The following is a 26,668-nucleotide window of genomic DNA, read 5'->3' as shown; positions in this document are numbered from 1 at the left end:
TGTAAAAATTATTTAATGTAATGAAGTATATTTTGAAATATTTTGGTCTGAACACTAATTAAGAGATTCTCAGTTACATTATTAATCTGATTGGTTGTCTTGCAATGTAATGTGTCAACTTGGCAGCGTGTCTTTCGCCAAATTGCAGTTTTGTGTGGGATTGAGTCAACTCAAACTGTTTTGATATTACCAAGTATGATTTGATTTCTTTTGCATCCTTGTGTACGACCAAGTACCTAATGTTAACTAGACAGTGTTCATATATATTTTCATCGTAATATTGTGTTCAATCAAACTCCTTTTTTCTAATCTTGTGTCGACCAAATAGCACTACGTTCGAGATAATTCGTCCTTGTTTTCACGAAGTGACGGTAGTGAGAATAATCGTAACGCAAAGTGAATGCAAATTTTTTTCACTACCGTCACTTCGTGAAAACAGCGACGAATTATGTGGTTGACGTCTTATCGAATAATTTTGACAAAATCTGTCATCAAATCTCCACAACATTAATGGTCTACACAAATGAATGATCATTTTCCACTTTTCCATTTGTCAACCACTTTCGGTTTCAACGTTTTCTCGTTCTTTTTAATGTATCTTAGTAAAAAGAGGTGTAGGCCTTTTTTCTCGTCCTGGTCTTATTGATTTGTCAAAAGCTTGTTAATTGGCAAATACCTGCCAATTTTGAATTTTGGTGTGACACACGTCTAAAGACAATATTATCACTACATCGAATTCAATCATTTTCTTTCGTAACAGGAAACTAGTAGACTATTTACAAGAATTTTAAGTTTATATAATCATCCGTGGATTGTAGTTTTGCTTCTGCAAATTTCCTCGCACAAGTTTTTCCTTTTGTTTTCAAAGTAACGCTGTATTACTTTCATACACCGTCCACATTACTTCATGACAGATTATTGGCTAGGATATGCACAGGAATATCACTCTGTTTGAAGTGATTAATAAAGGAAAAAATGTCAATTGTTGTATATATAATTTTGAGAAAGAATTAAACCGATGTATCCATGAATCAATATGTATCACAAAATGATTTGTTTCCTCACCATAACATTTACTTCTCATGAAATACAATGTTCTAGGTCAAGATATCCCATATTATAAAAGTAACACCTCAAAATTATTTCCTCTTAACTTCTTAACTTTATTCAAAGCATTTCTGTCGCATTATACCGGCTCCCATAAAGCAGACACTGAGTACTTATAAAAAGTACCCTGTGTTGTTGGTGAGCCCCAATTCAAGTGACATCTTAGTTCCCCTCCTTTTCAAATCTCGAGTCCTGTACTAACCAACTTCGGATTTATAGGTCAGAGACCTGCCCGAACATTGGTCAGGAAGATAAGAGGGATATACATTTGAACCGACTTTTCTCTCTTCATCCCCCTACTTTCTCCCCAATCTAGATATCATTGTGACTCCCCCTGTTATACCTAGACGCTTTATTCAAAATTAGTGTATCATAGAAGCCGAATGGGAACAATTACCACCTCCATAACAAATACGTTTTGGTACAAAAGAAATAGCACACACGATAATCTATCTTAAGAAGAGTATTCCTTATTCTGTTGATATGCGGTTTGTTCAAATGTGTTCAAAGTATAACGCAAAGTAGAAAGAGTAATACTTTTTAATAAGCTTTTACGCTTTTTCGAGTGCCTAATCTCAGATATGTAATCCCTATTGATGGAGAACTAAACACAACGTCATAAGAAAGCATCATTACCCCGATTACGGTTTGATCTGTAAGCGCCAAAATATATCATTATTCATTTCGGTTATGTGAATAGTTGAATAAAATGGGGATTAGAGTTAAATCACTTAAAAGTGTATAGTTCAAATGTGGAAATTGAAACGAATCTCTTAAAAGCTTGTCTTCCTACTTTGAAAATGATACATTTTGAACGTGAGAACTTTTCTTCTTCTACGAAAAACGAACCCAAACAACTACACATCGGTTCGGGTCTAATGAGGCGCCATTCTTTGTTACAAAGGCTAGAATTAGAGACATGAAAATGAAGTCGGTCCGATAAAAACATTTAGTCGCGTGATCTTGCTGTTTGACATAAAAAGGATTTAAATTCTGAAGGCCCCTATAGTCGGCTTTCATCAAATGTTTTATTGACTACACAGTGGTCATCAGGAGTGACCAGTACTTCCCAGCACTTGTCAGTGGTTCTCATGGAGGCCAAACAAACACTCCATGAAGAATTTATCATGATCAATTGAAATGTCAGATCTCGGAGACATTTTGAAAAGATACAGAAAATGCTTAAACAGGAGGGGGTAAAAAGACAAATTGAAACGAATTGCGAATCACCGGTGCTCTTACAGAGCTATGGAGATGGTCTTTATATCACACCTAGACTGAAGATCTCGCATCCGGTTATTCTTAAGAAAATATCTCAAACTTATTGTGATTTTATATACCAAGCAAATGAAAATAAAGGCCTTTGAGAGGCTGGTATGGGGCGTATTGAATAACTTGAAAGCTGATTAATCCCCTATAACTCCTTCAAAGACCACTCGAACTGTCACCTCCAGCCACTGACACCCCAATCGATTTTGGCGTCTCCGAGTTTTTTAACTGAGGGAGCAAACTCGTATGAAGAAAGAGCCGAATAAAAATGGCGGATTTTGTTCTTCATTGGTGTCGATATTCTGGAGTCACTCACGCGTAGGGTGATGCTGCATATTGGACCAAACAATCGAAGTAAAATAAAAGAAACACATTTCAGCAAACTTAAATGGACAGGAATTCTTCCTAGCTTCTCTCGATATCGATTTGCTTTTAGAACCATCTCGGAGAAAGGCTTCTGGGATCAGGTGAAAAATGCCAAAGCATTTTAATCCGTGGATGGGTATTTCAATTAATGGCATTATTCAAAATGTTGTTCTCATGCATTCCAATAAAATAGTGGCATATAATTCAATGTAACATTTTGATGTAGACGTTGCATGTGGACTGGTATTTAAAGGTTAGAACGAGATACACATAATTTATTGCTTTACTATGGTGAATGCAGATTTTGCTGTATATTAAAGTGGGATACGTCGCTAAAACTTATCGTTGAACTTTAATTATCGGTTTAGAAGTGTTCAAATAGAAATGGAGCAAAGGTGCCCGATATACTCTTTAGTCAGTCACATTTTCGTTTGTAGAAAGAGGGGGGGGGGGGCAGGGGGGGGGGCGGGGAGTGAAAAAAAACGAGAAAAAAAAATGTGTGCGCGCTTATTCGCCGGTGTGTGCGTTTGTGTTTGAGAGAGCTAGGGGGAGGGAGAGTAAGCTAGAATGAATATGTTATACAAGCAATGCCCCAACTGCTACTACAAAGTTTCCTTTTCGGCAAACTCAAAACCTTTTCGCAATACCCTTTCTTTTTGTTTACCTCAAATTGTACTAAAAAAGAACATAAAGCAGAGTCAACAGCGTAACAATTGAGTGGAGACGGCTCTACCGGGTTGTTTAGTTAAGAATGTTTGAGGCAAAACCTAACGCCCTAAAATGTACCTCTTTAGCCAGTGATTACTTTTTGACTTATCATACTTCACACGGAAATATCACTTGTTGGATCGTCTTGCCGCTTAGCTAAATTTCCCCCAGCGTAATACAACTTTCTTTCAGGAGATCACGGGGGTTGGGGAAACTTTCGCTTTTACCTATTCTTCACTCGAGTAGGGCTTAGGCAAGATTTATATCCTTATTTTAAGCTTTATAAACATTTCTAGTATCTGTCTTTTCATCTCCATCTCTCCCCAGTATTTATCTAGTTATTAATTATGTACTTAAAAGCTCTCCTTCGCTTTTCAGTTCGCCCACTCTCATATCGTTGAGCTCATTTTTTAATGTGGTCTCTCAGGATATTATTACTACCGTGACTACTACTAATACTAATACTACTACTTTTTCTTCTCGTTCTTCTTTCGTCTTCTTCCATCTTCTTTTACTTTCACTTCTTATACTTCTTTCTCTCACGAACGCACACCCTTGAATAAACACATGCAACTTAGTTTTTCTTGTCTCACGCGCACACACGCATCCACACGCACACGCACACACACACATCCTCACACGCACAGGCACATACATGCAATAACGGATACGTTTCCTCACGACCTTTTACATTATCTTTCAGTCTGTCTCTCTCTCTCACACACACACACACACACACACACACGCACACGCAGAGCCGAGGTTACAAAAACGCACACATAATTGCACAGTATTTCCCCGTCTCTTTCTCTCCTCTTCCACAACACTTTCATGGCACATCGTTCCCTCTTTTTCGCTCATCTTTTTTTTAATGATATACTTTTTTTTTTAATGGTACCAGTTGTGCCAATCAAAATGCATCATTGTATGTGGTTATTATACATTTTGGTTGAGTGATCGGGATAGACACAACGGAAGGCTTATCACTGTTATTTTATTCAAAGGGAATCCTTTCCGTTACAGAATTGATGGAGTGTTTATAGACCGGAGTTCATGCTGTCTCTAAGGTGACCATCACACTAACCCAAAACGTTTTATTCAAACTTTTGTAAAACTTTCCCAAGCCCTAAATCCCACATCTTTTATTTCCCGCGCAAATAAATTTACGATGATAAACTCTTTTATCTGAAACTATATTGGGCAGTATTTCAGGATCTGCTGGCCACCCAACACAGTTGGGTTTAAGATCCAGAATTTGGCTGAATATCAAGAATAATGCAGTTAATTAATTATTGGCGTTGTTAACCAACATTCCGGTTGACTTGCAATGTTATTGGAACACTTACATGTAAGAGTATTATATCGTCACTGTGAGGACGTGGCGCCAAATTCGCGTGTTCCAATGCATCTCATGGATGCCGAAAGTGGTGGTTATTTTGTACACTAAACTCTGTGCTCCTCTCACCCTTTCTAAATATCAGAATTGAATAAATAAATAAATAGTATAAGTGTTTGCTTTTTGTAAATGCTATCGAAAGATGAGGAACCTTTTTTGATAATGTCATTTTTCTACAGATAACCGTCCCTTGGATATTTTGGGTAAATCCAGAATAATCATTGGCACATAACTTTTTATTTGTTATGTGGAAGTTAGCATAAGGGCATGCCATTGGCTGAAAGTCTTTCTCTTCCTTTTTGTCCACTTCTAAACATGGATACGGGAATGTTTGTCAATGTTTGGGGTTAAAATGCCCTCAAGTTTAGGGGCTGGGTGGCTATAGTACGATTTGGGAAACCATTAACCAACGTGCCTGTGTACTCTCCCAACAGGATTACCTTTCATACCGAGGTCGGCAAGGCTCCATTATACCGCTGAGTCAGGCTTCATCACCCTCTTAACAGCAGGACCAACAATCTCTCTATCATAACCGACTCTGGATCACAAGTCGGGTCTATTCTTTGGTCCACTCATCGCCTCAAGAAGAAACTGGACCCTATTTTCTTCACGCATCCGTTTGAAACAAAAAGCATCCCGAAGAAAACAGAGAACTCAGTTCCGAGTACATTATGAGACAACTCTCCGTTTAGATAACCTGGAAAACTTTTTTCTGGATACCACCGCCGTGAGCAGTTCTTCGAACTTCACCAGATCTATTAAGGATCCACCTTTGGACTTGAATGAAAGCCTGCAGAGAATCGAACATGCGTATCATTGGTTCTACCGAGTTTGTGACGAGTGTGTTGATCTCGTTCATCCTGCTCATCGTCGCTCACGTTGTGGAACCCGGAGTCATCCCCTCGAGGTCGTCGTCGGCGGCGTCACACCGGAAGCAGTCGCAATCATTGCCATCGCAAGATGACCTGTCAGAAGAACAGGCCATGGTGAGTATAAATTTTTCCTTTAAAATTAAAATTAAAATGTAATTAAAAAATGCAATTTCATTACAGTATTTAAAAAATTACTGTCAAGGTGGGATCACACAATTTTCATTAAGCATTATTTCAAATCGATTATGTTAGGTAATGTATACAAGTATGAAAAGCTAAAGCGGCCAAATCGAGTGCTTGTTTAATCTACAAATTAATTTTTCTTAGCTTTTTCAGTAGTATTTATTTGAACGTTTTCTGTGTATTTATAAACTTGTATTCCAAAAAAAAAAAAAAAATCAATTTCACATTGTAGATTCATTTGTATTCTTTTGCCCGAAATCCATAACTTTTTTTTTTCTTCATAATTTTGAAATCAAGTTACAATCTTTTTCTGATATGAAGGGCATACAAGCCATAATGCCAGGCTTTGTGCAACATTTTAACATTGCCTTGTTCATCTAAACTTATTCGTTTTCATCATTTTACATGATCAGTGAAACGAAATAAATCGATTCGACCAAACTAACTATTATTTTTTTTTAAATTGTTGATGATGATGAAATTGATGATGTGACAATACTTTGATATTTATATGCCGTTTGATGGGATAAAAAATACAACTGACCAATTGCAAAAATATATTCCTTTTTTTCATTCAAGAGAAAAGTTTCACCCTCAGTTGTCCTTCTTACTTTGTTTTTCGTACCACTTTTTGTGGGCAATGCGTCAACAAATTGAATACAGAAAAATATAAATTTTTACAAATCTAAAGAATTTGTCTTTTTTTACACTGATAAGAATCAATCAAGAATCAACTAATATAATTATATCAAATCGAATTTCGTATATAGAAAGCACCTTTTAACATTTCTTAAAGCCTATGGAAAGGTAAAGTACTTTTGAGAAATGCGTTTAGTAAAAATTACCTTTTTAACGTTAGCCAGTACGTGATAATAATTTAATTTCATATATTTAATTTATGTATGATATATCCGATTCAGTTCAAATGAAAATTATATTATAATGGCAATGATACTTTGCAGCAATATAATTGAATTATATATATATATATATATATATATATATATATATATATATATATATATAAGAAGAAGCAGGCAGTGGCTTCACGTGTAATCTTAAAATAAAATTCAGAAAGATTTGGTACATAGTGCCATACATCATGACCATATAAATGCAAAGGGTCCGTAAGATTATTACTTGTAAAATATATCTTGTCACGATGAATGACAATTTAAAAATTGCTTTTGAATATACTTTGGTTTGAGCAAAGTAGGGTGCGAGCATTGTGACGAGGGAGATAATTGAACAGTAAATAACTAGATGAATGAATGGGCTATTAATTTTACTTCACTGTATTGAGGTAAGAACAGCAAAATTATTGAAGAATAAATTAACGGATCCGATTGATTGCATAGTATATGGTCAAAATGTTTGAAGCCAGAAATAATACAAAGAGACAATGGAGAAAAACCATAATTTGAGAGGAGAACATGATTATTCCGAGGATCACCCTACAGGGAAAAAAAGGGACAATATTTGAGACTAATACCGCCCCAATTGGTGACTCTGCACTAAACGAACGTAACATAATTAGGTTGTTACGTTACGAATCGTAATTTACCATTACCCTGTGGCATTTGAATAAAACCCCTTAACAATCGCTGTCCCATAACAAATCTTAATTTAGCATCACGATGTAATTAATGTTACCAGTCCAAGTGATCCCTAACAACGAAAGAGAAAGTGAAAGCTGAAAATCTGCGACCTCCTCATTTTCTACCAGTTTTCCTTCAGGACAATTGTGTTAACGAGAGGAAGGAGAAGGGAAAAAAAGCATAGGAAATATATCTTCTACTCTATTAACTTCCGACACAAAAACTCGACTCATTTCTTTAGTCTGCGTGAATATTTAATGATCATGAATACAAATCATGAGCTCCTATTTCACGAAAGCATTATCATCTGCTCCACATTTCACGGTCATCTCTTAAGCCTCTCCTATAATGGATGTCATAAAGATAATTGTTATGCGATAAACAGTCCACATCCGAATATCTTTCTCTCCTCCTCTCCCTTTCTCTTTCTCCTCTTTTCTTCTAACCTTCTTTCAAGCCAGTTAAATTTTCTCTCTAGTTGTCTATTCCCCCATTTCAGCCTGTTTCCGTCTTTCCATCTCTTTGCCCCTTTTCCTTGTAACTTTCTCCCTCTTCTTTAGCTCTTGATTGAGATGCGGAGTTTTACTAACTCATTCTCCCTCTCTCTCCCTCTCTCCCTGTCTCTCCCTTAGAAAACATTAATCATGGCAATTTGAGCGAAAGTGGGCAATCTATTACAGCATCTTTTGACGACCCTCATTGCAGCTCGGTCATTAGTGGCGGCCCGGTTTGGACACAAAAACGACGAAAGCAGAATCCTTTCAAGAGCGCTTTCTCCGGCGCTCGTGACCATACCAACAATAGTATGAGGACAAACGAGTCGTCAGGCGCATCGCTCGTCTACCAGAGCGCATATAAATAGGCGTGTTTACAACTCGCGAATGACTTTTTATTTCGAAATCGTACAAATGTTCTCCACTGGCGGTGCACACTGACATCGTTTCTTTAGTGTTTCTCCTCTCAATGAGCTTCCGTCAAAGAGCGCGCTAAGAAGCTAGAAAGTGAGGGAGAGAGGGGGTGGAAAGGATCACTGGCCTCGGGCGTGTATACCAATGTTCCTTAAAGACGAAACTTCCATTCTAGTTGACACCTCGAAAGCATCACCCAGAGCCGTTTGGACAAGGCAGGATGAATGAGAAAACATAACAACTGCCGTGCATTTCAGGGACGCTTTTCGGACCCAACCCAATAAAAGGGAAGATTTCTCCCGAGCGTGTACCTCCACCGTAGGGCAGTCACCCTGAGTGAAGAGGTTTATACACTAGACTATCGGGGTCCTTTTCTTATCTTTCCTAAACAGACCTTTTGGTGCCCCGATGTTCATTTTGGTGCTAGGAAGACTTTCTGAAAACAGCACCTTGTAGAGACGAATTTGAGCCTCGATATCTTTTTACGTATTTTGGAATACTTTCTTTAAGATAATCCTTGATAGATACAACCCTATCAGTCAGATCGGGTTATAACAATGCAAACAAATTAATAATACCATCCCTTCAACATTTTAGATTGTCACATCATAAAATCGATTTTGATGCAGCTACTGTATTGTCACTTTACCGCCTGCATTGATCCCAGCTTCCTCGTGTGCATTCCATTATTATAATAAAAAGAAGTGGCGTTTTACTTATCCCACTGATGCCGTAAAAGTCCAGTCCCACTCCGCGACTTTATTATCAACTATACCCACTACTTTGTTACTAATGAAAGATACTATTTAAACATTTTTAGGCAAAAACGGAATATCTTTTCAACGTATGAGTAACTAATTAGGCAACTAATAAAAACAACTACCTTGCGATCTTTTGCTACTTAAATATTTTACCACCATTTATGGGGAAACTTTCATTTTTTTCTCGATTTCTTCATTTCTATTTTTTTGTTTTCTAAAGCGTACTCAGAAAACGAAGTACACTAAGTTGCGCAAGAAACAATGTATTTTGTGCTGAACATTTCAAATTTTTCAGGCAGCTTGAAATACTTTTGCGTAGCCATCCGATCAATTTCACTAAAAGATATAAGGCCCATCTTTCGATCCAAGTAAAGTTTGATTCATCGTTATCGGAAACGTGAGACCGGGGTTTAAATCCCATGTACCCTATGCTGCGTTCTTTTGTAGAAAAGGAGATTAAATGAAAACTCCTTTTTAGCAGATCTAGACCACCGAAGTGGAAAAAAAGCGAAGACGACGGGGGGACAAGGACCAGATAAAGTACATTCATTCTTCCAAATGAAAGAGTTTTATCATATACAATTATAGATCATGATAAGTCCCATTCTAGCTTCTGTTGATCCTCTAACTTTTCAATTTCTTGTTTCCTTTTTTTTTTAATTTGCACTTTACCCTTTTTAATTAGGGTTAAGATCCTTCGCTGAAAAATCTGTTATCTGTTTATGGCATAGCACTGATTAAGGATTGCAATACTCTATGCAATTTTTGTTGTCGTAGTTGGATAATGATATGATAGCTTGGATAATAAAGTGTTAGGTATGGTATAGAGGTATTAACGTGGTATGGATTAAAGTCAAGGAGTCTGACACATCTAGCTTCATAATCAATTCAATTCAATTCAATTTTTATTTTCCATTACAAATATAATATCAAATAATGAATACATACAAAAAAATACGTTGGAAGAACCCCTGAGTAAGCAAAGTGTATCAGGAGCGCCCCTGTACAAATATAAAACAGTACACCCACTGTTATAGGAACCATGTTAATTCTTCTTCTTGAACATATCTCTTTGAGTTAATAGTGAGGCAAAATCTGGCATAATTCTGTATTCAGTATTCACATTTCGCTTACTGAAGATGTGATTACAATGTTATGAACATGGATGTTAGTAATGGCAATATCATGCTTCCCTTTAATAATTTTTTTAAATACTGTCAATGTCTTGCGAAGATAAATAAGGTAGAGTCAGATTAAACAAAATGAACGTCAGTGATTGCGAAGCAACAAAATGTGATATGAATTCTGAATAAGTGCATTACATTCATCATACATGAAACTGCCAATTTTACAAGCTTTTATTAATGGTCGTTGACCATTAGGAAAAGCCAGTCATCTACTTATCCTGCATATAATTAAATACATATCAATTTCGTAAGAGAAAAGCCTTTCTTTCGAATTAATAGAGTGATAACCAAAAGTACACCCGTTTCATTAGCCATTGTTATGCACCTTGGAGTAGACGCCATGGCCCTTTACAAAATGCATGCCAAAGTCACGAAAACATTTGTTGACGAATTTTCAGGCGTGTTTATGTCCTTATTCTACCGTTCCATTCACTAATTTTATGTGTGCACTGACATGACAACACGCTCGGTGACTAGTATATAAATACTTCAGTGGTTTCGGGATTTAACATTCTTCAAATACAAACGAAAGTACGAATGCAAAGTGAAAAGAGGTGAAAAAACCGCAAGCCAACAAAAGCTACGTTAAAGTTCTCTACACGATATCGGCTCCTTCATCTGACGATGTATATCATACTCACAGCTGAACAGGTTTTATAAGGCAATACAATGAAAAAATAATCATGTATATACTATGAGGAGCCCTCGAACTTATACGCGATTCCATGAAGTATTAAAAAATACACTATTTTTTTAAAATCGATATTATACTCCATGACTTAATGCCGACGTAACTAAATTGATATTCTCTCTTCTTTTACAGAATTTCTTAAAAGACTACGGGTATATCGAAATACAACTAGCAAAGAACGCATCTGATGGCGATGGTAAAATATCATCAGACCAAGCGAAGATGCCGTCCTCAACACAATCAACAGACCGAGGACAGTCAAAACCTGACAACGCCGACTGGAAAAAGGGCATCAAAGCTTTCCAGAGACGTTACCACATACCGGTCACCGGGCAGATTGATTCAGCTACTAAAGAACTCATGACTAAGCCCAGATGTGGCGTCCCTGACTACCAAGTTCAGATCAAGCAAACCGGCGACGGAAAAAGCCAGGACGTATCCTCGTTAACAGATGAATCGAAACAATCGGCAGAAGAAGACAAGTCTGGAATTGTGACTTCTCCAGCTATGATCACATCCACGGTAATAGACGGTAAGCAGTCGGGGAAATCATTCTTAGACCCTTTAAGCGAAAGTGCGAAATCTGGCAAGGGAATGAACAAGTTCCCATATCGACCGCCCTCTGTGCCTGAAGTAAAGCCATCTCCTGAAGACATTTCATGGGGTCAGTACTCAATCGTAGAGGTCAGCTCTGAAGACGATTTCGAAGATTCTGATATGGTCGATGAGGAGGACGTCGAAGACGTTCCGACGACGCCTTTCCCAGAAGAAGAAATCGACGGAACGACGATGTTGACTTACACCGTCACCGAAGTCGTATCGGCTTTGGTCAGTGAGCTTGATTCCAAGACAGCACCTTCAACCCCAAAGTATCCTCTAAGTGACAATAAGGACAAAGATGAGTTGATTGGGCCTCGCCCCAAACGTGACATTCGAGAACTTCTCCGACAGATGATTAGCGAGTCAAATCATAGACAGCGACGCGACTCACAGGCAGGTGGTCAGCCATCCTCATCGTCGGGTTCAGGATTGAGATTTTCTGCCAGGGATCTTCCAATCACCTGGCGAGTTCTGGATGATTATCCTTCTCAGTATATCTCTGATACATCGAGTATTTTCACAGCAGCTTTCAGGAGATGGGCAGAGGTCACGCCGCTCACCTTCAGGGAGCAGACTTCAGGTGACGTCCTCAACGTCGATATCTACATCGCCTTTGCTAATTCAAGTAAGTTCACCAATATAATTATGTTCTACTTACTAAAACCTCTCCCCTAACAAATAAAATCCTACTAAATACCAACAGAAGGTATTAAACTACGAGTTTGTGATTTAACATAAAATCATCCCTGAATTATGATGACGGAAACCTAATTGTTTAATTATTTGATTCCTCGAACAGAATATGCCTTTGAGATTAAAATCCAGTGTCGAGATTTGTGGAGACAATTTTGAAGTCTCGTCAAGAATAAATAAAACTGTAGCTAAGTGTTGAGGTCGCATGTTTTTTTAAGGTAAGAACCACGAAACCCAAGCCCTATTCGAGGAACTTGGCAATCTTGGATTGATACTACAACTAGCAGCCTTAATGCACTTCCAAACTTAAATTACCCAATTTACATGACTTTACCTCTAGCCTCACGGTCTGACTGCATCATTGTTCAATTATTAAAATAATTATTCTGTTCACGCTCTAAAATGCTGTCTTTGCCATCATGAGACATCCTCTTTCACACAAGTATGACTTTTATTGATTGTTCTTTTCCATCCTCAGATGATCTTTCCGACTTCGGAGACCACAGATGGTCATCAGGGCAGTTGGCTCTCTCGGACGTGGCGAGTAGTCACATATTCTTCAACGATAATAAGCTCTGGACAGACAGGTCTGACCAAGACTACAACCTGCAGTCGGTGGCCACCCATGAGATCGGTCATTTCCTAGGGTTAGGTCACAGCACCAATGTTTCCTCCATCATGTATCCGATCTATCGCTCTTTTGATGGAAAGGTGACCATAGACAGTGAGACCAAAACTGCTGTTCAGGATATCTATGGTAAGGATTTTTCGTTTAATATCCTATGTTCCTTCTGGTCTAAAGTAATCATCTTCATCTTCGTGGTTATTGTACGTCGTTCTCTAGCGATGAGAAGTTAAAATGACTTGAAAAGCGTTGCGTTTTTTTAAATATTGTGATGGGTGAATTCGATGTCAGATAAGAAACTCGGGTACATTTAACTTCCAAAACATTAGTTATTGCTTACAAATATGTTATTGTGTTTAAACATTATATAAAGTCAATTTCTCTTTGTTAGTGCCATCTTGTTACGTAGCTGACGTCTCCTTGTCTCCCTCTTGTACCATTTGTCTCTTATTATCAGGAACATGCAATAACTCGTTAGACACTGTTTTCGACTGGATGAGGTTGAGTTCGAGCAACCAGTGGACATACACCACCTACTTCGTCCGAAATAGATGGAACTGGGTGTACGTAAACTCCAGGAGCGAGGTCAAGTATGCTGAGCCAAAGCTCCTCAGCAGCCGCTTCAACGGTGTACCCGACGATCTGGATGCCGTGGTCCAAAACGTTGATAAACCAAGAGACGAGATGTACTTCTTTAAAGGTTGGTCACTATTCCGTTTAATATTTCTCATTTAGGATGAATCTTTATTCATTTTCTAATTGTTTGATGCAATGCTTTTTGCAACGTTCAGATATGGGTTCTAGGCGCAAGTTTATTGATCGGGAGCATAATGTTTAATGGGATACACTTACCATAATTATTATTAGGGGGCTGCCCCTATTTCTCCAAAATAATGATTGACGCCTCTGGACAACTACACTATCAGAATATGGTGGCACAAATTAAAGAAATTACATTTCGTAGAAATCTTGTGATTAAGGTTTTTTGTACAGTTATCTTTCTCTAATGATTCTCTAATAACTTTTTAATGTCGCATTTAGCATTATTGATTTAGTTTATAATATGCTCACTCCACTTTATCTGAAAGAAGTGACTGAGTATTATATTTGAAACCTTTGCCCGTGTATTTTCTACTCAGGCAATCGATATTGGAGGTTCAACCACGCAAGCAAATCAGCTTACACTGGCACATACGAGGGTGTTAACTGGCCGACGAACGGTCGGCTTATCTCTGAAGGTTGGCCAGCTAAATCTGGTTCCAATACCCGTATACCTGACAACATCGATGCTGCCTACTATGATAAGAGGGATAATAATTACTACTTCTTCAAAGGGAGCCAGGTAAGTCTTCTTCTTTATCTACTTCTGACTTATCATTATTCTCTTCTTTAGTCACCTTCTCATCCTCCTCTTTACCGGCGGGTTCAAAGTTGCTGTTTAAGGTTCCGAAGAGAACCGCATTGTAGGTGTTGATGGGTTGTTCCCGCGTACATTAAGAAAGGACTGAAATAGGTTGGACCTTTCGTCCATCCAAGTAGCTACTGAGGATTGGCATCCTACCCAATTTACAGACATGATCTTGAACCATGGGTATCTTGTTTCTTAGACAGTCGGTCTTGTCCTTTATCTATTTTGTACATATCCTCCCAGCAAAATATTGTTCATGGTTGAGAGCAAAACAAGAAATGGTTGAAAATTAAAGTTGAGATGACATGTTTGCCTCTCCCATAGATTAGAAGACACACCACAGATAATATTTTATACTTATGAAAGCATAGGATGATATGTCCTTGACTTCATTAGTAATGACTATGCTCTTTGCTTTATTTTACAGGTTTATGCATACGACGTGGAAGAAGGTGGCTGTTGCGGAGACAACTACCCTATGCCTATCAGCACTGCCTTCCCCGGCGAGTTTCCTTATATCTCACCTTTAGAGGACAATCTCGACGCAGCTTATTATTCAATCAAACACAAGAAGTTGTTTTTCTTCAAGGGTGCCCATTATTGGGAGCACGCAACATTTGACCCCTCTGCATCCACGATATACAACAAAGTCAAAGAGCGAGCCTCTTGGGATACAAGGTGGCGTGACGTTTGTGACGTAGAATAGAAGCGCATGGCGTCAACGGTCATTCCGTAAATGGTCGTAAGCGCGTATGGTATCGTAATAATTGATTATGTGAATGTGTTGTGCGTATGTGTAGTGCGTGTGAGTGTGCGTGTGTGCGTTAAACCCATCGCACACTATCTGACTAAGACGGGTTCTTAGGAGAAGGTGGTTGGCACCCTATCGGGGTTTACTGTTGTAAATACACTCAGGTGTTCTCTGTGTCACACAGAGTCAACAAGTGTGAACATATTTCTCGTCATCACCACAAAGTGTCATGAATCAAATACAGTGATCACACTGTGTCACATAATTTGTGACAAAGTGTTCTCTGTAACACTTTGTAATGACTGTAGTTACAGAATTAAGGGATCGCATTGTGTAATGACCGGTGTTAATTAACACAGCTAATTTGGAACACTTTAAAACTATTAGCAAAGCTATATTGCATTCACACTCTCTCCATATTATTCTTACACTCTTTGATATCATGAAGGCCTATTTAACGGTACTGTTGTAGTCAGATAGCGCGCGATGGGTTTAAATGTGTGACATTACGTGGGGCTTGTCCATGAGTGTGATGGGTTCATAGAACAATTTATGGACAGCGCCACCAACAATTGCAATCTTGGGTATCATTGTACGTAATGATTGCGGTGGTGCAAATTGCTCTATCAGTATTTAACAATGTGAGATTATAAGCCTAACGATACTGGGTTTTAAACAGCTTTAGGTATTTATTTGTCTGGTATTCAAAATATGAGCAAGATACAATATGAAGAAAACATTAAAAAATAAATACAACGAAGGAATGAATCTTAGATTTCGAGCTCTCACTTTCTAAAATGTCGGCCAACTCCACCGTGTTTTTCTCACCAATCATGAACGTTCTTTATAAATACAATAATGATCGTATATGATTTGTATTTATCATTCTTGTATAAGAAAGCCAAAGTGTCGTATACATAACTGTAAATAATATATTATCGATCTTGTTCAAGTATTGCTGAATTAGGTACCCTTAAAAGATCTTTACAAACTGAACATTATATTTTCTCAGGAATATGTTTCGTGTAATTTATTACTTTCTATTTATATTGCTTATTTTGCTCTCTCTTTCTATCTACTTCGTCTTCCTGTCTCCGAAACTTAAGCCCGGCGCTCAATATATAATCTGACTACGATTCGATTTTGGAAGAATTTGTAAGAGCATCTTATGAGAAAATTCAAACATTAGGATCTTAATGTTCGAGGATCATAATAGTCATTAGGATTAATAATATTCAGATTTCAAGGGATATTATGCTTATTTGGAGGGGGAAAGGCTAAATCGGCTCAGAATCGTAGTGACGTCAGACCACTAGTGCGATTGTCTACGATCTGAAGCCGATTCGGCTATTATTATGAATAGAAAGCTCGAATGTATTACAATTTCTGTTGTTAATATCCGTATCATTATTTAGAACCTATAAATCAGGAAGGTAGTGGTTGTTTAGATTTCCAAATCAACTATAACCGCCCTTTCAACGGAAATTGGATCGTAGGAGGATCGTATAGTGTGCGTCGGACTTTACTATCACATTCAAATTCATTTTTACATGTACTACATGTACTTCAATTCAATCAGATTCATATAATGTCAAATATGATAATCATGAGACACAAATTGCTATATAAAATGAAAATTTGTGAATTATTTGCACTTATGTGAGATAAAAATTTGAACATATTTTTACCAATTATACTTGTGCCTATCACCATGTTGGCCATGTACGATTTCTGTATATACATATCACATGGGTATAATAATTGAAAGGGATATTATGAAATTAAAAAGATTCCATTCAGTTGAAACATTATGTAATAATGTTAAATGTACATATTCTAAATTTCTGGGCTTCTCTGACCTAGCTTTATTTTCATAGCCTTGTTTTCAATACAGCCATATTAAAATGATGATGACATTAATGGGCTTAAGAATGGTCCGCACCAAGTCCAATCGTACATCCAGTGAATTACACAAAATTTAAACAGTATGAAGAAAGATTCATGGAAATGTAAAATTATGTCTGGGTTAAACCAATAACCTGCATGGCTTCGTAGTATAGTGGTGTTTGATCAAGGCCCAGGGTTCGATATACACCGGAGACACACATTTATTTATAGTCATTTGCAGCTTTTACTCGGACTCATCGGCAGTTATATAGGCATCTACGCAGCATTTTAGAATCTATAATATCCCTTCAACATAATAAGCCTAAAATTCCTACTTACTCTATTGCAGATCATACATCTTTTTCCTTTCCTTTGCTTTCATAAAGTTATTGATTCGGTTTAAAATATTGAGGGGGGTGTTGGGATGCTGGTGAAATTGTAGAACTTTTTTCTTGAGAAATTGATTTAGGCTACATTAAATGAAACCCATTTACAGATCTCATTCAACAATCTTTAAAAAAAATAAAAATGCAAAGACATGTACGATACTGATATGCTCACAACACCAGTAAAAAATTCAAATACAGACCTACATATTACGATATTTTTTACCAGACAAAGAAACAAATATCAGAGGCGCGTTTGTACATAACATGAGGAATATGACACAAAAAGCAATCTATAGAATGGATGCTTTTTGGGATATAAGTTTACTAATAAAATTTTTCAACCATGTACAAAATTTGACGCGTGAATACGAGATTACTAATATGTGAATGATGTTTTTATGACTTGCAACTATTTTGATAAAAGGTGTAGTGTGCTATTAAATTTATGCTTTAAACGTAAAGTAAAAGACTTTAATATACTAACGCTAACATATGACAAGGGTGAGTGTTTTTTAGGTACACTCATCTGCTTCATGTTAATATTTTTGTACTTTGACGTAAGAAATGTTGGGTTTGCTATATTTGCAATTAATGTCGAAAGATGTGATTTTAATGTGTTTTTAACGTAAACAGAATAAGTGTGTATATTTAAGAAAGTTAATCAATCTTTGGTAAATGCGTATTTTACCTCACTGGTTCCTAGCATGGTCCTGTGTTAGATGAAAAATGTATGCCTTCAAAATGATACCATATTGGTAAATCATTACGCGTACAAGCATTTTTGGTGGTCTGTTCTTTAAAAAGAAGAATTAAAAGGATATTTTAAATTTTGCATTTCGATGTTTTCTAATCTATCCACCCCAAACTTCTGACTTTACAGCTTCATATTTTGATCTAAATCCTTACAAATTCTGAAGTCGTAGCTCATTTGCAATACAAACATGAATGATGAGATTTTGGAAGGCAGGTATTTCCATTTCTCAATTGTCGGTCAGTGAGGATAAAAACATTATCAAAGTGTTATATGCACTCAGCCGGTATTCCAAAGTGTCAGTTATTCCGGAAATGGGAAACTGTCCTTTGATTTTGCGAACCTGTTTCTTTAAAAGGAAGGTTCGGAATATCAAACATTAACCGCATTTCTTTGTTAAGCTACCAAAGTTTGATTACACGTTCAAAAAAAAATATACACATTTATTTGATTTTTTAACCAAGGAAGAGTTTTTGACTGATGCTTCCATCAGAAATGTTTTTAAGATAGATGTTAACACAAGGAAAGGATTTTGACAAGCGCTTACTAACAACAACTGAAGAATGTGGTAAATGTTAATATTTTTATTTTCATAGATAAATTGGACCAACACTTGTTTTGGTGAGATTTGATGTTTCGATTAGGAAAATGGTCAAATTAGTTTTGAAATAATAGCAAATAAAAGAGGTTAAACTAGATATATGATGGATTATTATACTCGTTTCCTTCAATAAATGATTTTTATTTGGATAACTATTTTAGTTTATATAACTCTGATTTTTTTTTAAATAAATATTTTTTTAAATCTTTTAATATTTGGGGGAATTATTAATTACCCAATGGATGTATGTAATCAAACTTAAATTTTGTTTGAAAAAATCTGTCGAATTTTTCATGGATTAATCGTTGATTTTAAATTAAATTAGTTCATCCATCTGCCCAATTTTAGTTGGATATTTTTGATATCTTTATACCTTTTTTTCGAGTAGAAACAAGCTGCCTTATTGTTCAATTCTTATAACATCTGAATGCAGGGCTTTATAAACATCGTTTTTATTATTATTAATATTAGAAATTCCTTTGTAGTTTGAAAGATAATCTTTGATCTACTCAGTTTTATTTGATACTATAATACCAATTTTGCCGCTAAGTCCGGTAAAAAAAGAAATCTCGATGGCTGATAATTTCCTTTGTTAACACATATTTATATCGATGTATATTTGCAAGATGATATCAACATCGCTAATGGTGATATTGCAGAAATGTATATGAGCTATGTAACATAATATATTAAGCCAAATGTTTACTATCATATTTTACTACGTATAGATCCGAATGGAGGCTTCAGTTTGTTTTTAAGAATAATGCACAATGATTTTTGTGTCTTACAATGAGCTGATTGATTAGTATTGTTGTCGTGTTGCACAAAATGTCTCGAACAGGGTTACTTGTAAGATTAATATAATGGAATTCAGAAATGTATCCAATATTTAAGACCATATCGTCAACAGTTTATTGTTTAAAAAGTATTGTATTACATTTTATGTGATATATTTGCGTGTTCATCACTTGATATCCTATCCGTATTCAGTTACAATTCAGATTTAAGCTACTATTTATGAAACAGTATATAATCACTACCCTTAATTTTTTGAGATATTTTCTCTATGAAAGAAGATTTCTTTCTGAATGCGGCCCTATATTATGCAAGAATTATATTGTTATTGCCTGATCAAATTTGGAAAAACAAAATATTTGTGCCTTCTTGTTATCAAAGCTAAAATATGAAAACAAATTGGTGTTTTAATCTTGTTCATATTTACATGTATGTTCTGCTTGTCCTTCTTAATCAATTTTACATAAGGTTTCAGAGCACGAGAAGGTTATTTATTCAAATTTGCACACAGTGATTGGAAATTTCCATTGTTGCGCTAAAATGATCTAATTTCTGGTCTTTCTTGTGGTTCGGCCGTTCTCTTTCCTACTGATTCGAATTAATACTTTAATACTAATTCATAAAAGATTTAGGAACAGGTTTACCAGTTTGCTAATCTAAATTGAAAAAATAAGTTTTCTACAACAAAAAGAAATAAATTGTATAAATTAGATGCTACAATAAAAACAAAAAGGCAAATTTAAATTTCTTTTGTTAGGACCAATAGTTCTTAAATTTAACACGCAGCCGTTGATTTGTCACAAGGCATCATGATAAATTTACCAAACATATCAAATCCTTTCCCCCCCCCCCCCCTTTATGGCCACAATCAAATATTGTTTTATAATATAAAGCAGTGTACGATACACAAGTATTCAAGATCGTAGCAGGAATGCTCATCCTTTTTTTTGTCGGATATGTTTGCACGGGATTATAATATTAATACATGTATTTATGAAATTGTACACTGCCGAATGATATGAACATTTATTTTGTTTATATTTTAGTTTGATAGGTTTTTAAAAAGTGAACCGAGTGACACTTTTTTTTGTTCACGTGTCCGTCCTTCACTCGTGTATTGTTTATTTACAAAAATAAGAGCTTTATCAATAAAAAGGATATTATGAAAATCCCTATGGTCTATGTATTTTTGTATGTTACGTGTCAGGAAAGCGTCAGATATCTGCGGAATGAACTCATCGTTACATCGTGGTCTATATGCCTCTGACGGCAGTGATACGGCGAAACTTCGTCATAATTAACTCCCTGATAATGGGATCAAGGAATTTACCTTTTTATTTTGAAATCTCGTTCTGTCAGAACTACGTAAAAAGTAGAAAGCAAAGTAAAGAAAACAGAACGTTTTCATAGAACGAGTTTCCACAGTATAACTAGCTATTTATGATTAAATACAAATTGCAAATATTCACAAAAGAGGAAGAGAGAGAGAGAGAGAGAGAGGGGAGGGGGGGGGGAGAGAATAAACATTTGATATGTTAAAAGAGAAATCCCCCCCACTAATGCTTAATCAAATACGATTGTAAAGACTTTCAAGAAATAAACCCAGGCGGAATTCTAAAAGCCCTTGTTAACACTTACTGAAATAATTGTACATATTGAAACAACCGTTTGGTTGTGAACATTACATTCTTCATTGGCAGTTTCACAAGATTTTACTTGTTTAGAATACGGTATAAGGAATACCACAAGAGCAATCATTTAAGCGAATATATAAATATTCTTCGCTCAATTTTAAGTTGAGTCTTGTAGTTGCGAACATAAGTTTTCCCCCATCATACAGATTTTTGTGGGAATAGAGAAGATTTCAGGATCGATAATGCATGGCTATTACAGCATTCTTGCGAGCATCCGAAGATATATAATTTGACAATATCATATTGCCTTTCCAAAGATATAAATGCCACTGATAATACAGATCTGTTACAGCATTCTTGCGAGCATCTGAATATATAGCTTACAATATCCTACCGTCTCTCTAGGGGTATAAATGCTAGAACAAAAGAAAACACAGGTGAAAACTGCTGACATTTTTTCTTACAAATTCTTTGACTGGTCATTTATTGTCCTCCAATCCCCTTCTAAGATTCAAACAAGTAACTTTTCAAGCAGCAGAATAATAAATCTCTACCAACAATTAATTACAAGAGAGAAGAAAAAAAAGGTCAATTAAAAAATACCAATGCTATTTCACATATAAATTTACAACTTCAGCATCAACAAACACATAGTTATGTCTACAGGATTCTGCAGATTCCATAAAGCCAGAATAGTAGCATTACGAGATCACAAATGTATTCAAAATTTCCTAGACAGACATATCCTCATAACTTTGTAAATTTTAAATGGAAATTTTAAACTGTTTTTTAATTCAATTAATTGTGAACCAATTCAACAATATATTACAGATCCATGATATGATAGTCCTCACATATCAGTTACATGGGCTGAAAAAAATCTTCTGAGTAATTTCTTCTCAATTTGAAAGCGACCAGAGGAACATCTGAAATTCCTACGAGTCCTCTTTATCAATTGCTTAAAATGGAAAGAAGGTTCATCGTGGACAAAATTCATCCTGTTCATAAAGCCAGCACTGTACATGAAGATTCACTTTCAAACAATGGTATTTTCAGACTTTATCAAGTTTTAAGTAGAGATCAACAATGCATGATACAGGAGGAGTGCAATAAGAGCTCAGATCATACAATTTATAGCCCAGTCTGACATAGTGTAATACAGCAGTGGTATGAAAAGAATTTAGTTCAAGATACGTTTAACTAAACAAGTTTAATGTGGTTCTAGTACTCTGGTAAATTATTATTTCTTGTTTTTACAACAATGATATGGAAAGATGAGCTCATTAAAGCAATTAAAGATGGTTCAAGTACATAGTGTTACAGCAATAATATAAGATGGAAATAAAATTGGGTGAATAAACTGGTTAAAGGTGACCAGTCACATTGTGTGCACTGCCCACTAGTTTCAATACAACCATTCAAAGGCTACGTCATCAAATAGTAAACATGACTAAATATCATGAATTAAGTTACTTAGTAGAGAATGTAATCAATTCATAGCATCACGTTTCAAAAAATCATGTGGGCAAGTAAAAGTGATGTGTCACAAATTAATATTTTACAGCTACAGAGTGCACAGGTTGAAATAAAACAGAACAGCACCATCGGTAAAGATACAACTCTGATTCAAACCCAGGATTGTCTAATAGGCAATTGTGAGACAGCCCCTAGATCAACTCACAAATTCTTAAGCCTATCTGCACTAGTTTGCCCAGGAGGGATTTAGACCCCCCTGTATAGTCACTGACAGGTGGTTATCTCATCAAATCAGCTCTCCATTAACATAAGAAAAAGGGGATCATGGGGGACTAACGAGTACCGCTTAGGTATTGTTTGCTATATAGAGGGCGCAAGTAGCTACAAGTAGTGCAGTCCCGCTTTATAGAGAATGCGATTGTTTCTTATATAAGTTTACATCAGTACTAACGTCTGTCATAAAGTTCTTTTGGTGAAATACAACATGATTGCACCACTGATACTAGATATACCAGATCCTGGATCACCATCTAGATTAATTTTGAAATCACTGACTTCTTACAAATTTAAGCCTTAGATATTCTCAAGCATTTCATATCTTGATAACTCTTGAAATCAAATGATGTTGGGGTTCTAGATTGTACATGAAATGAATGTGTAACAGCCTGAAGCGTAATTAGAACAGAAAGCTGGGATGATGCTAAGGAGAAGGAGAGGAAGAAAAGGAAAGATAAGGAAAGAAAAGAAAAGGAAAGATAAGGAAAGAAAAGGGAAGAAAAGGAAACAAACGGAAAGAAAAGGAAAGAAAGAGAAATAAAAGGAAATAGAATGAAAGTAGGAAGAAAGAGAAAGAAAAGAAAGTAATAAAGATGAATGGGATATGGGTTAATATTCCAAACAAATATGACAGACAGGATGATGAAAACGAAACAGTACAATCGTCTTGACTATGGAACTTTCAACTTACATAATTATGCAAATATGAAATATACATGTATATCATAGGATGTAAAGAAAAGAATTACCGGCAGTGATAATCTCCATTATTTCTTTTGAAACCAAGATGCCATTGATTATAAAAACATAATTTTGAATAGTACCTAAATTGATTCCATACTTGGAGGAAAAGTGTGGAAGTTAACAGTAAGAGCATGATCACTTAGTGCATACTTAAAATTTTGCCTTACTCTGATTGTGAAATTGTCATAACACAAAATACATTAACAATTTTGCATAAATCTTAACTTGATTATCTTCACCTTTTCCTTTTTTAGAAACGTCCATTGAAATACATGTATTCAAGAACACAAATTTAGGAATAATCTATCTTCTATATAAGAATCTAATATTATTATTTATTATTATTTTATCTCATGGTCGATTCTGTTAAACATTTTATTGTTATTGTTATAATTCTTGTACATTGTTAATTTCATCTAACAAGATGTGATTACACAATAATTCCAGTTTTCTTTATCCAAACAAATATAATCTTCAAGAACATAGTTTAAATCAGCAATCAATATGCATAATAATCTTATCTTTTATCCTGTTTACACAAGTAAACACTAATTTGGATTGCATGTAGAGTATTTCACTTTATTCAAAAGGGATTGAGTGACACAAATATATGGTTGATAAACAGCAACTAAAGTGGAATAAAAACGTAAAGATTGGGGGGGGGGGGGTGATTGTCAAGTAGAATTAATGGTTTGAGGATATATTGGGAAGTTGTTTGCTAACAGGAAGGAATACACCATGACCTTAAAAAATATTAAACAAAAGAAAACCTATTTTAAACCAAAATATACACTTAAAGAAATCACCACAAGAACGTTAAATAAAACAGAAGTAAAGACACAGGGTGGGGACGGGAGAAAATCTTAAGGCAAGCAAACTATAAAATATTGTTAAAATATTACATTGACTGAAACAAGACTGTATTTGGGAGTTACCTCAACATCAAAAAAATACTAAACAGAAGAAAACCAATTTATAAAATATGATTCATCAATCACTTTCCAGAGAACCATTGACCATTTTAGTTGTTGTGTTTGATACATTATCCGTCTTCCTCTCTTTTCCTGATGTTTTGTCTCTCTCTTTGTCTTTTTTGTCTCTTTTATTTTCCTTGTCCTTTTTGTGCTTCTTCTCTTTCTTTTTCTTCTTCTTAGGGCTTACGCTCTCCTGTAGGTCAGTCGAGACTTCCGTGCTATCCTCTGCTTGCCGCTTCCTATCTCTTTTCTTTTTCTCAACTACAGTTTCATCGATCACCAGTTCTGCTTCGCTGTCATCGTCGTACTCAAGCAGGGCTACTTCGTCAACAGGGTCACTGCTAACTTCCAGCTCGGCAGCGTGGGTTTCCAATGGCTCAACTTTGACCTCTGGCTCATCACCATGGATACCATTAACTTTTGGCTTTTCACCTCTATCCCCTTTGTCTTTCTTGTGCTTTTTTCTTTCTTTTTTAACCACCTCCTCCCCATCTGTGGACCTGTCTCCTTTCCTGGACTTCTTTTCATCTTTATCCTTTGTCTTTTTATCACTCTCATCTCCAGACTCCTTTCTATGTCTGTGTCGCTTCTTCTTCTTTTCTGCCTTCTCCTGCTCCTCCTCTTCCAGTTTCACCTCCTGCACCTCCTGCATCATCTTAGCAACGTCCTCTTCCATCTTGAGAAGAGCCAGCCTGGCTTTCTCATCTTCCATCCTCTCGATATCTTCCAGGTCATGTTCTTTGCAGAAGACCTTGTCGTTGATGATGACTGTCGTTTCGCCTGCATGGTGCTTGCAGTAGGAGTTTGGACATTCTTGACAGAGCTTGACGGACCCCTTGCCACAGACATCACAGTGGTGCCAGGGACACTGCCATTTACCTGCAAGGGGGTACATACACAAAAACAATATTCAAGGACGCAGGCAGGGCAAGGGCAGAGACCAACCTTATTCTCAATTTCAGATAAAGATAGAGACATATTTTGCTTCATCTGGAACAAGCCCATGTGTTTAGGTCCCCCTACATTGTGTTGACATTCAGACTCTTTACTTTCTATAACATTTCTGGCTAATAAAAGCAAAATTCACAAGAAATGCTTCTTCTACATCAATTCTAATTATATTTTACATTTTCTTTGCTGTACTTGATATAGCTAGCACCGGTATTCAAAGAATTGAGAATCTGGCTACCTTTAACAATCATTAAATTCCACGAAAATTTGAGCATACTTTCCACATAATGCTTTGACCATTTCAAATGCTTAATTACTTTTGTTTGTCTTGGGGTATACTAAATAATTTCCTTTATAGAAGAGAATTCTGTGAAACACCCCCCCCCCCCCCATCCCAAAAGGAATAAAATACTGTTGAAAGTCTCTTCCTACAGTTAATATTTAAAATGTTCTTTCGACGGAGTATACACACCCAACAAAGATGAATGTGTATTCTTTTTGTCAATGAATTACTCTACCTCATAGCTTACTAAAATGTCCTGAGAATGTCAACATTTTATCAGAAGCCTTGAGAAACATGATGATCGATGAACATGATGATCTCATGCAAAATCAAATTAGGATAGGATCGATTCGTGAAAAATGTAAATCTTCCTGAAGACTACATATGCATGAAGTCACATAGTAAAAGGAAATACAAAGTTTTGGGAAATTTTGAAAATTGGCTAGATAGTGGTTCTTTACAATTTTGAAATATTCAGATGCCCCTGTGGATGTATTATAAGCACTAGAAAATTTGGCCCCTAGAACACTTCTGGTTTCGAGAAAAAATTGAATATCAAAATTTACTGGTGCTCCCGGTAATTTTCGATAATTTTCAAATAGCGTCTACGCCCATACAATGGTAGCTGCGACCATGAACATCTCAGAATATGTAGTTGTGATATGTAATTTCCAAACGGGAATAGCCCATTGGTTGATTTAAGTCAAGAAACATTGTTTTATAGCTAAATTAATATCTTGACCCTGAGAGGGACCTATTATCCTATACAACGAAAAGAGTTTAT

At 36.1% G+C, this 26,668-nt stretch overlaps 2 protein-coding genes across 2 annotated transcripts in view; one reads left to right on the top strand and one right to left on the bottom strand.

The window, feature by feature from the left end:
• The first annotated feature begins 5,334 nt into the window (after positions 1–5,334).
• On the top strand, positions 5,335–15,093 carry LOC115918072 (matrix metalloproteinase-21-like). Its single transcript, XM_030985597.1, has 6 exons — positions 5,335–5,832; positions 11,179–12,271; positions 12,818–13,096; positions 13,422–13,664; positions 14,104–14,306; positions 14,800–15,093. Exons 1-6 carry the CDS (start codon positions 5,629–5,631, stop codon positions 15,076–15,078), a joined length of 2,301 nt encoding a protein of 766 aa, XP_030841457.1. The 5' UTR covers positions 5,335–5,628; the 3' UTR covers positions 15,079–15,093.
• An 8,378-nt stretch (positions 15,094–23,471) lies between these two features.
• LOC580047 (histone-lysine N-methyltransferase NSD2) overlaps positions 23,472–26,668 on the bottom strand; it is a 37,260-nt gene continuing 34,063 nt past the window's right edge. Inside the window, exon 19 of the mRNA XM_030985595.1 lies at positions 23,472–25,529. Within this exon, the coding sequence (XP_030841455.1) occupies positions 24,667–25,529 (863 nt within the window). The 3' untranslated portion in view covers positions 23,472–24,666. The remainder of the gene's footprint in view (positions 25,530–26,668) is intronic.

Source organism: Strongylocentrotus purpuratus, unplaced genomic scaffold, assembly GCF_000002235.5.
Source record: "Strongylocentrotus purpuratus isolate Spur 01 unplaced genomic scaffold, Spur_5.0 spur5_scaffold_15, whole genome shotgun sequence".
Classification (NCBI taxonomy): Eukaryota; Metazoa; Echinodermata; class Echinoidea; order Camarodonta; family Strongylocentrotidae; genus Strongylocentrotus; species Strongylocentrotus purpuratus.
This window is presented reverse-complemented; position numbering and strand designations above follow the sequence as displayed.

Bases quoted from the DNA above. Each gene is read 5' to 3' on its own strand.
- LOC115918072 (XM_030985597.1), top strand. From the start codon at position 5,629: ATGAAAGCCTGCAGAGAATCGAACATGCGTATCATTGGTTCTACCGAG. The intron at 5,833-11,178 runs GTGAGTATAAAT...CTTCTTTTACAG, and splicing joins TGTCAGAAGAACAGGCCATG to AATTTCTTAAAAGACTACGG. The intron at 12,272-12,817 runs GTAAGTTCACCA...TTCCATCCTCAG, and splicing joins CATCGCCTTTGCTAATTCAA to ATGATCTTTCCGACTTCGGA.